Source organism: Somniosus microcephalus, chromosome 5, assembly GCF_052327205.1.
Source record: "Somniosus microcephalus isolate GS21.2 chromosome 5, FLI_Smic_1.0, whole genome shotgun sequence".
Classification (NCBI taxonomy): domain Eukaryota; kingdom Metazoa; phylum Chordata; class Chondrichthyes; order Squaliformes; family Somniosidae; genus Somniosus; species Somniosus microcephalus.
In genome coordinates, this window is record NC_140991.1 from 42,200,192 (window position 1) to 42,216,743 (window position 16,552).

Genomic DNA, 16,552 nt, shown 5'->3' on the forward strand with positions numbered 1-16,552 from the left:
CTGCTATCGTGAGGGTAACCCAAATGGTTTGGTAATCCTCTTTGGCAAGTACATTATGTAATTTGAGACAGCTTAGTCTCTTGTTTCCGGAGTCGCTATCGCTATTCTGGTCTTCGGAGCTATTGTCCGTCATCATTTGTACCTTCCTGTACTTTTCTTTATTGATTTTTTGTTTTCTGTCAGTGGATTTATTTTGTCCAGATTGGCATACCCGTGCAATGTGTCCAATCTTACCACATTGCCTGCATGCTTTGCCCTTGAACCAGCAGTCCCTCTGGTTATGGGTGGATCTGCCGCAGCGATAACATCTTCCGAACTCCTGTGTCATTTTATGGGTGCCGAAGTCCTGGGTCTCTTGTTGTATCTCTGCAGCTCCTTTTGCTGCTGCTTCGTATGATACAGCCATACTGAAAGCTTTGTCCAATGTTAAATCTTTTTCAGAAAGCAGTCTTTTTTGTGTTCCTTCACTTAAGAGACCGCAAACAAATTTGTCTCGAAGATAATCCGATAGTCCTGCTCCGAATTGGCAGTACTTTGATAGCTTTCTTAATTCGTTTAGGTAATCAGCGTTACTTTCATTCTTGTGTTGATTTCTCTTGAAGAACTTGAATCGTTCCGCTATCAGCAGCGGTGTTGGGTTTAAATGCTCCTGCAGGGTATCAACAATTTCTTTAAAAGTCTTGTCCTTTGGTTTGGCTGGAGTGATTAAATTTCGTAACAGCCCGTATGTCTTCGCGCCCATTAAGTTCAGAAGTACTGAAGCTTTTTTTTCATCTGTTATTCCATTTGCAGTGCAATAAACCTCTACTCTTTCCACGTATGTGGTCCAATTTTCTATTTCGCCATCAAAAGCCTCAATATTACCAGATTTAGGCATTTCAGAAAAGATATGGTGCTTCCTGCGCTTTTTTTTTTCTCTCTGTAGCAACGATATGGCGCTTCCCGCGCTTTCCCGCCGCTGCTACCGATAACAACGCTGTTTTACTGTGGTTTCCGTTTATTCACTGTTGGAGACTCGTTCCCGACGGAGGTCTAAACGCTGACCTGCTTGCCGCGCCGGCCGTCTCTCGAGTGCACCCTCCCAGTCCGTTATTGCTTGCCTCCGATTTCGCTGCCTGTCTCAGCTGTAGAGCCCGCCGCTGGAGCTCCAGCCTGACACCCAGGAAGGATTAGCGCAGTACCTGTCACCAGCTTGGCCAGCTGGTGAAACCACAGTTTCTCTTACTTCCTTGAGTGTTCTGGACGCTGGAGGAATCGATGTCCTTGAGGTGCTGCCGAATTGCAGGTAAGTCCGTTTCCACTTCGTCGCCACTGTAGTGTCCGTGTGTAGATAAAGACACTGAAGACAGGAGTTGGTTCATAGGTATTTACTAAGCAAGTCTGGGGGGGGGTTTCTAAAGGATATACACAATACACAGGCTTATATAGCCCAAGTGGCAATTACCGGCATTACGCACACCTGGGGCTCTTAAAGGCACATACACCATAATTGCTCTTAAAGGCACATACACCACACGCCTGGAATACTGCGTACAGTTTTGGTTTCCATATTTAAGAAAATATATACTTGCTCTCGAGGCAGTTCAGAGAAGGTTCACTCGGTTGATTCTGGAGATGAGGGGATTGACTTATGAGGAAAGATTGAGTAGGTTGGGCCTCTACTCATTGGAATTCAGAAGAATGAGAGGCGATCTTATCAAAACATATAAGATTGTGAGGGGGCTTGATCGGGTGGATGCGGCGAGGATGATTCCACTGATGGGTGAGACTAGAACTAGGGGGCATAATCTTAGAATAAGGGGCTGCCCTTTCAAAACTGAGATCAGGAGAAAATTCTTCACTCAGAGGGTAGTAAATCTATGGAATTTGCTACCTCAGAGAGCTGTGGAAGCTGCGACATTAAATAAATTTAAAACGGAGATAGACAGTTTCCTAGCTGATAAGGGAATTAGGGGTTAGGGGAGTGGGCAGGGAAGTGGACGTGAGTCTAAGTTCGGATCAGCCATGATCCTATTGAATGGCGGAGCAGGCCCGAGGGGCCGTATGGCCTACTCCTGCTCCTACTTCTTATGTTATGTTTTAAACACAGAAGGTTAGTATGCAGGCACAGCAGGTGATCAGGAAGGCCAATGGAATCTTGGCTTTTATTGCGAGGGAGATGGAGTATAAAAGCAGGGAAGTCTTGCTGCAGTTATACAGGGTATTGGTGAGGCCACGCCTGGAATACTGCGTACAGTTTTGGTTTCCATATTTAAGAAAAGATATACTTGCTCTCGAGGCAGTTCAGAGAAGGTTCACTCGGTTGATTCCGGAGCTGAGGGGGTTGACTTATGAGGAAAGGTTGAGTAGGTTGGGCCTCCACTCATTGGAATTCAGAAGAATGAGAGGCGATCTTATCGAAACATAAGATTGTGAGGGGGCTTGATCGGGTGGATGCGGTGAGGATGTTTCCACTGATGGGTGAGACTAGAACTAGGGGGCATAATCTTAAAATAAGGGGCTGCCCTTTCAAAACTGAGATGAGGAGAAACTTCTTCACTCAGAGGGTAGTAAATCTATGGAATTTGCTACCCCAGAGAGCTGTGGAAGCTGCGACATTAAATAAATTTAAAACGGAGATAGACAGTTTCCTTGCTGATAAGGGAATAAGGGGTTACGGGGAGAGGGCAGGGAAGTGGACGTGAGTCTAAGTTCGGATCAGCCATGATCCTATTGAATGGCGGAGCAGGCCCGAGGGGCCGTATGGCCTACTCTTGCTCCTACTTCTTATGTTCTTATGTTATTATGTGCCCTCTTTGGGTGTCAACAGGTGGCGCAGCCCACTGAATTTCTAGGCCTTGATTTCTCTGACTGCCACCTTTGTTTTTCTCCTTCCTGTCTTTTGCTTCTATCCTTGTTTCCCTTTCCACTGTCTCCCTGCTCAGGTCCCCAACCCCCTGCCATTTAAGTTTAAACCCTCCCCCAGAGCACGAGCAAACACTCCCCCTAGGACATCGGCCCCGGTCCTGCCCAGGTGCAAACCGTATAAAGTAAAATTTTTAAGAAACTTTAACAAATATATAAACTTTTTTTAAAAGTTTATTCATCTTTATTTCAGGTTTGCCATTTCCCCATGTGAGAGTCCCAATCTTTGTTTTGCTCTCTCTAACATTTTTTAAAAGTTAGAATATTTAGAGCTTACCCACTTCCTGGTTCGCTGTGTGTGAGATTTCTGCGTTTTGATTGGCTGCTTAAGAAAGCTTGTTGATGTCACAATTACGCGTCGGAAAACCCGAAATTCTCGACACAGAGATTGCGGGATCTTTGTGCGAAGCTTACTTCAGGGCCAGCAGCGAGCGCCTTTGCTTCGCCGCTGACAGCAAATTCCAGCCCATCATTTCTGGGGCGTGCGCTGCTTGTCAAAGTAAAAAGACTTTTAAAACTCCCCTGTATTTCACCAACATCAGCACGCCCTCAGCCCCCCTCCCTCCTCCGGCCTGTACGGTCCTGATATTTACTGGGGCAGTTTCTGTGAGTGGGGTAGGGGCGGCGGGGGGGATGAATTGTTCAGGACCCTGCACGCTGTGAAGTTTTAAGTCTTTTTTTTCGAGCAGGTTCTCTGCCCGGGAGCCAGCCTGGTTGACTGGCTCGGCTCCCGGTTGGGTAAGGAACGCTCCGGAGGAGGTCACAGCCGCAGGAGCAGGTAGGGAGCCTGCAGCAGCATTAGTGTTAGCGTGCTGGATGGGGGGTCACTGAACGGCTGCAGGGCATTCTGAAGGGGGAGGGTGAACAGGCAGAGGCCGTGGTTCACATTGGGACCAATGACATAGGTAGGAAGAGGGATGAGGTCCTGCAGCAAGAATTTAGGGAGCTAGGTAGCAGATTAAAGAGTAGGACCTCAAAGGTTGTAATCTCTGGATTACTCCAGGTGCCACGTGCTAGTGAGTATAGGAATAGGAGGATAGAGCAGATGAATGCGTGGCAAATGAGTTGGTGCAGGAGGGAGGGCTTTAGTTTCCTGGATCACTGGGCCTGCTTCTGGGGAAGGTGGGACTTGTACAAGTCGGACGGGTTGCACCTGAACCAGAGCGGGACAAATATCCTTGCGGGGAGGTTTGCTAGCACTGTTCGGGGGGGTTTAAACTAAAATGGCAGGGGGTTGGGAACCTGAGCAGGGAGACAGAGGAAAGGAAAACAGGGATAAAAGCAAAAGATAGGAAGGAGAAAAACAAAAGTGGCAGTCAGAGAAATCAACGGTTTAAATCAAACGTGGCCACAGTAAATAATAATTCTAATAGGTCTAAGAGCGTTAAAAAAACAAGCCTGAAGTGTCTTAATGCGAGGAGTATTTGTAATAAGGTGGATGAATTGGCTGCGCAAATAGAGGTAAACAAATATGATTTGGTTGGGATTACGGAAACATGGCTCAAGGATGGCCAAGACTGGGAACTCAACATCCAGGGGTATTCGATATTCAGGAAAGATAGGCAAAAAGGAAAGGGAGGTGGGGTAGCATTACTGGTTAAAGAAGGGATTAATACAATTGTAATGAAGGATATTAGCTCTGATGATGTGGAATCTGTATGGGTAGAATTGAGAAATATTAAGGGGAAAAAAACATTAGTGGGAGTGGTATATAGACCTCTAAACAGTAAGGCGGAGGTTGGGGATGGCATTAAAAGGGAAATTAAAGAAGCGTGCAATAAGGGCACAGCAGTCATCATGGGTGACTTTAATCTACATATAGATTGGGCCAACCAAATTAGTAACAATACTGTGGAGGAGGAATTCCTGGAGTGTTTACGGGATGGTTTCCTGGACCAATATGTCGAGGAACCAACCAGAGATCAGGCCATCTTAGACTGGGTATTATGTAACGAGAAAGGATTAATTAGCAATCTTGTTGTACTAGGCCCCTTGGGTGTAAGCGATCATAATATGATCGAATTCTTCATTAAGATGGAGAATGAAGTAGTTGACTCAGAGACAAGGGTCCTCAATTTAAATAAAGGAAACTACGATGGTCTGAGGAGCGAGTTGGGTAGGATTGATTGGGGAATGGCACTCAAAGGGTTGACGGTGGATAGGCAATGGCAAACATTCAAAGACCGAATGGATGAGCTGCAGAATTTGTTCATCCCAGTTTGGCATAAAAATAAAACAAAAAAGGTGACTCAACCGTGGCTAACAAGGGAAATTAGGGATAGCATAAAGATCTAAGGAGAGGACATATAAATTGGCTAGAAAAAGCAATAATCCTGAGGATTGGGAGCAGTTTAGGAGTCAACAAAGGAGGACAACGGAATTAATTAAGAAAGGGAAAATAGAATATGAGAGTAAGCTTTCAGAGAACATAAAAACTGACTGTAAAAGCTTTTATAGATATGTGAAGAGAAAAAGATTGGTGAAGTCAAGCGTAAGTCCCTTACAGTCAAAATCAGGGGAATTTATAATGGGAAACAAGGAAATGGCAGACCAACTAAATACATACTTTGGTTCTGTCTTCACAAAGGAGGACACAAATAACCTCCCAGAGATGTCGGGGAACATAGTGAGAGGGAGGAACTGAAAGAAATCAGTATTTCACAGAATCACAGAAACCCCACAGTGCAGATAGAGGCCATTTTGGCCCATCGAGCCTGCACCGACACATATCCCACCCGATCCCCGTAACCCCTACACCAACACGTAACCCCACGTATTTAATCCCCCTAACACTAAGGGTCAATTTATCATAGCCAATCAACCTAACCCGCACATCTTTGGACTGTGGGAGGAAACCGGAGCACCCGGAGGTAACCCACGCAAACACGGGGAGAATGTGCAAACTCCACACAGACAGTTTGTAGGGAAATGGTGTTAGGAAAATTGATGGGACTGAAGGCCGATAAATCCCCAGGGCCTGATGGTCTACATCCCAGGGTACTTAAGGAAGTGGCCCCAGAGATAGTAGATGCATTGCTGGTCATCTTCCAGAACTCGATAGACTCTGGAACAGTTCCCATGGATTGGAGGGTAGCTAATGTTACCCCACTATTCAAAAAAGGTGGTAGAGAAAAAGTGGGGAATTATAGACTGGTAAGCCTGACATCGGTAGTGGGGAAAATGCTAGAGTCTATTATAAAAGGTGTAATAGCAGAGCACTTGGAAAGCAGTGACAGGATCGGACAAAGTCAACATGGATTTACAAAAGGTAAATCATGCTTGACTAATCTACTGGAATTTTTTGAGGATGTAACTGGTAAAATAGATATGGGAGAACCAGTGGATGTGGTGTATTTGGACTTTCAGAAGGCTTTTGATAAGGTCCCACATAAGAGATTAGCGTGCAAAATTAAGGCACATGGGATTGGGGGCAAGGTATTGACTTGGATAGAGAACTGGTTGGCAGACAGAAAGCAAAGAGTTGGAATAAACGGGTCGTTTTCCGAGTGGCAGGCAGTGACTAGTGGGGTACCGCAAGGATCGGTCCTAGGACCCCAGCTGTTCACAATATATATTAATGATCTGGGCGAGGGAATTGGATGTAATATCTCCAAATTTGCAGACAACACAAAGCTGCGTGGGAGGGTAAGCTGTGAGGAGGATGTCGTGAAACTCTAGTACGATTTGGACAGGTTGGGTGATTGGGCAGAAACATGGCAAATGCACTATAATGTGGATAAATGTGTGGTTATCCACTTTGGTGGCAAAAACAGGAAGGCAGATTATTATTTGAATGGCAATAGATTGGGAGAAGGGGAAGTGCAAAGAGACCTGGGTGTTATTGTGCACAAGTCGCTGAAGGTAAGCATGCAGGTGCAGCAGGCGGTTAAAAAGGCAAATGGTATGTTGGCCTTCGTAGCAAGAGGGTTCGAGTACAAGAACAAGGATGTCTTGCTGCAGTTGTACAGGGCCTTGGTGAGACCGCACCTTGAGTATTGTGTGCAGTTTTGGTCACCTTACCTGAGGAAGGACGTTCTTGCCATGGAGGGAGTGCAGCGAAGATTCACCAGGCTGATACCTTGGATGGCAGGAATGACGTACGAGGAGAGATTGTGTCGATTGGGCTTATACTCACTGGAGTTTAGAAGATTGAGAGGGGATCTCATCGAAACCTATAAAATGCTGTCAGGTCTGGACAGACTAGATGCAGAGTGGTGAACCTGTGGAATTCTCTGCCACAGAGGGCGGTGGAGGCCAGTTCATTAAATATATTCAAGAAAGAGTTGGATATATTTCTTGAGGCTAAAGGGATCAAGGGATATGGGGAGAAGGTAGGGACAGGGTACTGAATTTGGATGATCAGCCATGATCTCATTGAATGGTGGAGTAGGCTCGAAGGGCCGAATGGCCTACTGCTGCTCCTATCTTCTATGTTTCTATATTGAGGGGGGCGGTCCACTATCCCTGGGGTCTGATCCTGGTGGGGTGGGGTAGTAGGATCCTGGGGGTGGGGTTCTTTGGACGGGTTCTGATAGCGGGAGGGGTGGTCTAATGGCAGGTAAGAAAGTAAGCTTGATCTGCTGGGAGGAAGCAGTCCTACTCCTCCTGGCCAACAAGCAGTTCTGGAAAGGCACTTAACCTTTTCCATAAAGCTGTCCTCGCCTCCCTTCAGCTGCTAGGTGAAACGTGGAAGACAGGATAAATCTGAGGCACGCAGCCTTATTATAATATTTAAATGGCCAATCCGCCTCCTGGGAGTGGGTTGGTTGCCCGCTCCCCGTCCTATTTCCATTAAAATGGGAAGTGGGTGGTTTGGAGGTGGCTTGGGGTTGGCTTTGAGATTTTTTAAGATTTTAACATTCCACCCGACCCCAACCCACCTGTTTTTTTTGTGGTTAAAATTACCCCCCTATGTCTGACTGTCTCTTTCTGTTATCACTGAGCCTGCTTTGAAGATAAAGGGGCACTAAAGCAGTGCAGGTGCGAGGTCCTTTCTTGGCCACTGTCCCTCCCTTTGGTGCCATACTTAGCCTCCACTGGGTGCTGCAGGGCACAGCATGGCCACCAGGGATAAAGGCGCAGCAGATTCTATCAGTAAAACTAAGCTGCCCAGACCAATCGCAGCCTTGCTTTGATTTGGCAAAGCGCTCAGGGAAAGCAAGCTGTTTCCCTTCTTTGGAGGTTTCTTCTACCAGTAACCATTTGGCTGTCAATCTATCCGATAACCATTTCTTTGCAGCTTCATAACGATTTGTTTTGGCAATAGTAACGTAAACCATTCCACTTAACACAGTAATGAATAGAGTTAGAATGCAAATGAACAACCTTGTGCAACGTAAGCAGGTTGTGGGCTTGGAAGTTACTCGAAAGAAGCCTAGAAGCTACACGGCTACAGCCTGGTAAGTGCATCACTTTCTATGAACGTTCTCACTTTACTGATGTTCAAGTTTATTCCAGGGCCTGCTGAAGAGAAACTCTGGGAGCCTCAGACCTCGGTCCCAGTTTAGAAACACGAAGAACGAGTGTGGCGTCACAATCAGTGTATCACTGGATTTATTTCACAATTGTGAAAAATTTCATTGCAAGTGAATTGGCGACGGTCTTCTCACAAGAAAAATGAACGTATTACTGCACCTAAGCTGCTGAAGTGGGCTCCTGTCTGTAAATAATTCATCAGTCTTGAGCTCCCAGCAGGGAAGCAGAACTTGATGGGAGGAAGAGTCAGAGATAGGGCTACAACACTATGGGGGTGATTTTCTGGCATCGGAGGAGGCGGGTTTGGAGGCAGGAAAGGCGGGAAAATCAGAATCGAACAGGTCGGGTTCGGAACCCGCCTCCAACCCGCCTCCACGGGATTTTTCCGGTGCCGGTTTTGTAGGTCGGGAAACACTCCCGCCTCCAGCTGGCCATTGCACTATTAAAGATCCTTAAATGCTTGTTAAGGGCCTCTCTGAGCCTATTTTGAGAGGCCCTCGTGATTTTTCCTGCTTTTCAGCGTGCTCCACGCACCTCCTAAACCACGTCAGGTTAACCTGGCGGGTTGATTCGTGGGTGACCTCCTCACTGCTGCAGGTCCATCAAGACATCGGTTACTGCAGCAAGAATTACTTGCAGGTGCCAGACCTTGGCTTTAAACGGTCTCTGAGCAATTTTAGAAGGTCTTCCGAAGTCGGAGGTGCTGCAGCTTGACTCCATCAACTGTGGGACCTCCTTGGAAGACCCTTTCCCCGCTTGCAGTGAGAGCTTCCCCAAAGGAGGCATCTACAAGCAGCATGGGAACCATTCGTTTTCTTTCTGCATGGACCTCAGATGAGGAGGAGGAGGATCTGGAGGAGGAGGAGCAGGAGCAGGTCAGGGCACCGGTGTATTGACCAGCGGCAGTGGCAGCACACGAGTACATGGCTGCCCGGGATGCAAGGGATGAACTTATCATGGCCAGATTTGCATTGGTTGCCCAAGTTGGCACATGTCCTTGGCTCCATCCTAGGACATCATTGACAATGGACTTGAGTCTCTGGCCTCCTTTCACTCAGGCCACCAACCTGACAACGCAAGTGTGGCGGTGCCCGCAATGTGGAGCTGCCTAAGGCGAAAGAACAGATGGCATAACGCCAACATTTTGGCTTCAAATCATTTTAATGCTTTCCAACAGGGATGGCATTTCATCAATACACAGAAACAGTCTCCCAATCTGCACACAGATCTGGAGGTTATATCCTTTGCCAGCTGTACCCACACAGCCTTGGTTTCTTTGGCAGGCCTCTTCCTCCGAGATGAGTGGAACAGCACCTCCCTGCTAGCTGTCACCCCCTCAAACAACATTTGCAGCGCCTCATCTGAGAGCCTCGGGTAGGCCCTTGCCTTGGAATTGGACATAGTGGTTTCTCAAAAGATGTTGGAGGTGGTGCAGGAGACACAGAAATGCTGTGGAGTGAGCCAAGGGAGCAAGAAGCCATAAAATCAGACTGGAAAAGTGCTGTCAACAGAGGCGAGTTTCAGTCCCAAAACACTAATTGAGCAAGGGCATCCCACACCTCTGAAATCAAGTGGCCAATCATGGGAAAATCGCAAATTTTTGAAACCCACCCAAACTGAAACCCGCCTCCATCTCGCCTCCAGTGGGAAAATCGCCCCCTATGGCTCCAATTTTGCAACCATGCTCCCTCTAAGCAGAACATCAATAACCAGGGGGCATAGATTTAAAATAATTGGTAGAAGGATTGGAGGGGAGTTGAGGGCGGTGGGGGTCTGGAACTCATTGCCTGAAAGGGTGGTAGAGGCAGAAACCCTCATCACATTTAAAATATGCACTTGAAGTGCCGTAACCTACAAGGTTACGAACCAAGAGCTGGAATGTGGGATTAGGCTGGATAGCTCTTTTTTGGCTGGCACAGACACGATGGGCCGAATGGCCTCCTTCTGTGCCGTAAATCTCTATGATTCTATGATCAGTAAACTGAGGATGTTCATAGACAGTGATACACTTCCTTCTAAGCAGTACTGCCTGCTGGGAGTACAGGATCAGTGATCCTACCTGAACAAGTGACTTGTTTACATATATATGAATTTTTTACAAAGTTTTCTCTGATGTTGAACATTAATGTGAAAATCACGTGAATCTGGATAGGCCAACTATTACTACACATTACTGACATACAAAGAAGCTGCCCGCATTGTGGTTACTCTGGTGTAAAACCCCACAGCTTTCCACAACTACACCAATTTACAATCAGGCATTCCATTTAGCATTCATCAGAGTGGAGAGGTGTTGTCCTTTGCGTTCATTTATAAAGACTAAGGGGCGATTTTCCCCGGATACTTTAGCGCTAAAGAGCCTCCGAGGTGGTCAAGGAGGGTTCTTGAGCTGAAACGCCGGTTCAGCCTGCGTTTAGCACACGCCAACATCTTGGTAAAGGAGTTTGAAGTGTGCGCTAGGAATGGCCGTCCGGAGGATCGTTAAAGGTCTGATTGACAAGTAAATTGCCAGCTAGAGCTCATTAAAGAGGCGGATTCCTTCCACCCCTGCGGTTACAGAACATTCCTCTGGAGCTCCTCCACCAGGACCTCCAGTGCCGCGCCCTCTCCCTCAGTCCCTGAGCCATCCTGAAACTTTCCGTTGTGCGTCAGCCAGAGCACTCCACACCTTCAATGGAAGTGGGTGCCTGGAGGCTCCATATACCGCTCCATGAAAATTGCTTCTAAACAGTGCTTGAGCGCTAAACCTGCAGGTGTCTGTTTTAGCGCCTCCAGGCACGTTTAAATCATGGTATTCAATTAGCCTCATAATTATGGGCTAAAACCTAACTCTTAAACAGGCATGTCTTATTTGCACAGCACCCATTTAGTGCCTGTTTTCACCCTTACACCAAAATAATCCCCAATGTTGGCCAGGACATCAGGTGATTTTCCCTGCTCTTCAAATAGTGCCATGAGATCTTTTACGTCCACCTGAGAGGGCAGAAGGGGCCTCGGTTTAACGTCTCATCCGAAAGTCACTACCTCTGACAGTGCAGCACTCCCTCAGCACTGTACTGGGAGTGTCAGGCTGCCTTTTGTGCTCCAATCTCATGGGATTGGATTTGAACCCATAACTTTCCTGACTCGGGCAGCACGGTGGCATAGTGGTTAGCACTGTTGCCTCACAGCGCCAGGGACCCGGGTTCGAATCCGGCCTCGGGCGACTGTCTGTGTGGAGTTTGCACATTCTCCCCGTGTTTGCGTGGGTTTCCTCCGGGTGCTCCGATTTCCTCCCACAGTCCAAAGATGTGCGGGTTAGGTTGATTGGCTATGATAAATTGACCCTTAGTGTTAAGGGGATTAAATACGTGGGGTTACGGGGATAGGGTGGGATATGTGTTGGTGTAGGGGTTACGGGGATCAGGTGGGATATGTGTCGGTGCAGGCTCGATGGGCCGAAATGGCCTCTATCTGCACTGTGGGGTTTCTGGGATTTCTGTGATTTCCGAGGTGAGAGTGATACCCGCTGAGCCACGGCTGATTTCAATCCTCTTGCTTTCTAAATTGAATACATGATTTTCACTTTTCCTATCCAGAAATACTCACAGAAGGACCTCAGAAAGAAAAAAAAGAGGCACAGATCATTGTCTTAAAGTCATATTTCATGCATTCTCATCTGTTCTATAAATCAGCAAGTTATTTAATTTTTGTGAATTAGACCAATATAAGAAACAAGCCTTAAGCGAGAATAGCAAGATTTGTTAGCCCATGCAGTTTTGGATATGTGGAACAGATTGTCTGCAAAAAACAATTAATGTTATGGTTAATCCCTTTCAAAACAAACTGGAGGAGTGCCATAGTAGATTATAAGGGTTAGCATAAACATTCTTCATCAAGTAACCTATGGAACCGGATGGCTCTTGTTCTGTCATAACCAATGTTCCCGTTAAGATGTGTGGCCATGTGGCTGCGCAAAATTTTGAATGGGCCGTACAATCCCTTAAAGGGACCGCGCACTCAAAAATAAATTTGGGGGGAACATGGGTTGTGACGATGGCATTGCCATCTGTGGAAAGCAGTCCAACAGAGCTGAATAATTCAGGGTGTCAGGTTAGACCGTTGAGTCTCACTGGGTCACCTTTGGAAGTGAGGAAGACATTTTGCAGAACATTCTCTCAGGAGATGATATAAATTGATAAATTCGAACCGCACAAGGAACGGGGTTGAGCGTTCAATTCCTCAGTGCGTGCCTTCTGATCTGGTGTACCTTATCAGCAATGCATGCCCAACACCAGCATGTTCCTGACCCGCTGTGTTGTGAATCCCAGGCGGTGGAAGCATGGTGCTAACAATTTTTGAGTAATTCTTATTTCATTACACATAATGCCACTATACTTTAGATAGTTGGAGACTGTATCACAGTAATATAAAGATTAGTAATCATATTGATTTGCAAGCCCATAGAACCATCAGAAGCACACACTTTGAGGTCGGAATCTGATAAAGATATTCCTGTTTGAAGAGGTGCAGACTTTTATTCATCACTTACTATGATAGATGCTAAGATTGGTCCTCTGATTGTCCACCATGGAATGTTGTGGTCATTAGTATCCCAGCAGCTAAATTCAAAGAAGGACATGTATTTTATACAGTGCTGAACTATTGTAAAACTCAAAACAGTTGGAATTTACAAGATAAGCATTTATGTTGTAACATTTAGGGGGGAAAATTCGGTTGATTTGCGCCTCCCGTTAGTGCCCTAAGAGGGCACTAACGGGGCGCAAAGCAACTAGCGCCTGGGCGCGGCACCGCTAACGCCTCCGCCAGGGTACAGCCCAGGGGGTGAAGCAGAACATTCACCTTACTAACCGTCGCTAACTTCCTGAGCATTTCCCAAAGTCTACGCTGGCATGCTGTTCCAAGCCACCAGAATATTTATATCAATTATCAGTATCTGAAGAGGGTATTTCAGATTTTTATTACATATTTATTTTGTTAAAATAGCAGAAAGATCATCACATCAATAGGGTAGAGAACATGGCACGGTCGATAGATGAGAAGGGAAGGGGCAGGGGAGCAAGTTGGCCTTATGTGGGATAAATATCCATACTCACAGTTCATTCCAATATAGGGACTAGCTGTAAAGGGAACTATGTTGTGTGCATCAGAAAATGCTGGAAAAACTCAGCAGGCCAGGCAACATCCGTGGAGAGAAATTAGAGTCGACGTTTCGGGTCAAACCCTTTTTCAAAACTGGAAAGGAAATGAAATAGATCGAAAGGCAGGGCTGGGAGAGAACAAAAGAAGTAAAGAGACATTAAGAGGTATTCAAAACGAGACAGGTGGTGATAGGACTAGTGGAGACAAAAGACGGCTCTAGATTTGGTGTGAAATGTTCTGGCAGAATGAGAGACAGCTGCCATGTGGGAGAGAGAAAAAAAAGGAAAGGGGGGGGGGGGGAAGGGAAAATCCAAAACAAAGGGGTGGATAAAAAATATAAGTAAAAATGTAATAGAGGCCGAGGTTATGATCTGAAATTGTTGGACTCGATATTGAGTCCGGAAGGCTGTAAAGTGCCTAATCAGAAGATGAGGCATTTCACACCTAATCTGAGCCGTCTTTTGTCTCCACTAGTCCTATCACCATCTCGTCTCGTTTTGAATACCTCTTAATGTCTCTTCACTTCTTTTGTTCTCTCCCAGCCCTGCCTTCGATCTATTTCATTTCCTTTCCAGTTTTGAAAAAGGGTTAGACCCGAAACGTCGACTCTAATTTCTCTCCATGGATGTTGCCTGGCCTGCTGAGTTTTTCCAGCATTTTCTGTTGTTATTTCGGATTTCCAGCATCTACAGTATTTTGCTATTGTATGTTGTGTGCATGTAGGATACAACTCTTGAATAAGTAGCAAACACCTCTGCTCCTAATGGACCATAAGGAAACAATGTAAAAATTAAATATACTTACCTTTCTGGGCCCCTTTTGGCTCTGTTTGCTTTTCCCGACCGACTTGGCCTGGCAGGGAAGCCACGAAGGCCTCCCTGCCTAGGCCAGGGCTTCAGATTGCAGTCGGGTGTCGCCGACGTTATCAGAACCCGATCTACGTATTTAAACAAAGACCCGACTGGCTTAGGCGGGTGCCCTTGCCGCCTGCAACTTAAAATTGCAGTCAGCTGGATCGAGGCGAAAGTCTCTTGCTCCATTTTAACTGCCAACACTACCTGCCCCCCCCCCCCCCCGCCACCTCCCATGCCCAGATTATGCCAGGAAACATTACAGATGAACAGCATTTAAATAGGAACAGAAGAAGGTAAAGGGGAAGGAAAAAAACTCCACAAACACAAACAAATACTGGAAAAGAAATAGAATGACCTGGAAAACACCTTCTACACTGTTCTAATGAAGCTCAGCACAAGCTTAAGGAATTGCACCTTATCTTCCTTCCAGACACTTTGCAGCCCTTGATCTTAATATGGGCTTTAACAACGTCCGGCTGTAACTATATCTCCCATTCTCTCCCTGGAAAGAGACGCTGGCAACGTGGGATGAGTGTGCCAGCATCTCTGGGAAAAGGGGAAAGGTGCGAGTTGGTGCATGGGGACATGCTCACCCCCCCATCAGAACAGTGTGCTGGCAGGCTGGTCTACACCTTCTTCGAGTAGGCACCTGGATCACTGGCGTCTGCTTCACTATGCCAGTTTTTCATGCTTCCCTTTCTACTTGCCTATTGGGGCCTCAGCTTTTCCTCATATACATTAATGACTAAGTTGAAGGAATTAAGAGTGGTACAGTATATCCAAGCCTGCAGATGACACTAAGTTAGAAGGCACAGTAAGGTTTGTGGATGGGAGCAGGAAGTTGCAAAGGGACATGGACAGACTAAGTAAGTGGGCAAAACTATGGCAGATGGAGTTCATCGTGGGGAAGTGTGAGGTCACCCACTTTGGATCTGAGAAAGACAAATCGGAATATCTTCTTGGTGGTGAGACACTAGGAGCTGCGGAGGAGCAGAAGATTTGGATGCCCATGTACACATATCACTAAAAGCTAGTGCATGAATGTAAAAAGGCTAATGGAAAGTTAGTCTTCATCTCAAGGGGGCTGGAATACAAACGTGAGGAAATGATGCTTCAGTTGTACAGAGACTTGGTCAGAACTCATCTGGAGTATTGTGTTCAGTTATGGGCACCGAACCTTAGGAAAGTTATATTGGTCTTGGAGGGAGTACAGCACAGATTCACCAGAATGATACCAGGGCTTAAAGGGTTACAAAATAATATAAGAACATAAGAAATAGGAGCAGGAGTAGGCCGTACGGCCTCCCTGGCCTGCTCCGCCATTCAATAAGATCATAGCTGATCTTCGACCTCAACTCCAATTTACCGCCCGATCCCCATAGCCCTTGATTCCCCTAGAGTCTAAAAATCTATCTATCTTAGCCTTGAATATACTCAATGACTCAGCATCCACAGCCCTTTGGGGTAGAGAATTACAAAGATTCACAACCCTCTGAGTGAAAAAAATCCTCCTCATCTCAGTCTTAAATGGCCGATTCCTTATCCTGAGACTATGCCTCCTAGTTCTAGACACTCCAGCCAGGGGAAACATCCTCTCTGCATCTACCCTGTCAATCCCCCTCAGAATCTTATATGATTCAATGAGATCACCTCTCATTCTTCTAAACTCCAGAGAGTATAGGCCCAACCTACTCAATATCTCCTCATAGGACAGCCCTCTCATCCCAGGGATCAATCTAGTGAACCTTCATTGCACCGCCTCTAAGACATGTATGTTCTTTCTCAGATAAGGAGACCAAAACTGTGCACAGTACTCCAAGTGTGGTCTCACCAAGGCCCTGTACAATTATAGTAAGACTTCCTTACGCTTGTACTCCAACCCCCTTGCAATAAAGGCCAACATGCCATTCGCCTTTCTAATTGCTTGCTGTAGTTGAATTCTAACTTTCTGTGTTTCCTGTTCGAGGACACCTAAATCTCTCTGAACACTAACATTTAAAAGTTTCTCACCATTTAAAAAATATTCTGTTTTTCTATTCTTCCTACCAAAGTGAATAACCTCACATTTCCTCACATTATACTCCATCTGCCACCTTATTGCCCACTCACTTAACCTGTCTATATCCCTTTGCAGGCTCTTTGTGTTCTCCTCACAGCTTACTCCCCACCATCTTTGT

The 16,552-nt window shown here is 46.2% G+C and overlaps 1 protein-coding gene across 1 annotated transcript in view; it reads right to left on the reverse strand.

The window, feature by feature from the left end:
• Nucleotides 1-16,552, reverse strand: part of vipr2 (vasoactive intestinal peptide receptor 2) — a 298,909-nt gene that overhangs the window by 33,138 nt on the left and 249,219 nt on the right. The window contains exon 9 of the mRNA XM_085987570.1: nucleotides 12,911-12,980. Coding sequence (XP_085843696.1) covers nucleotides 12,911-12,980 — 70 coding nt within the window. The remainder of the gene's footprint in view (nucleotides 1-12,910; nucleotides 12,981-16,552) is intronic.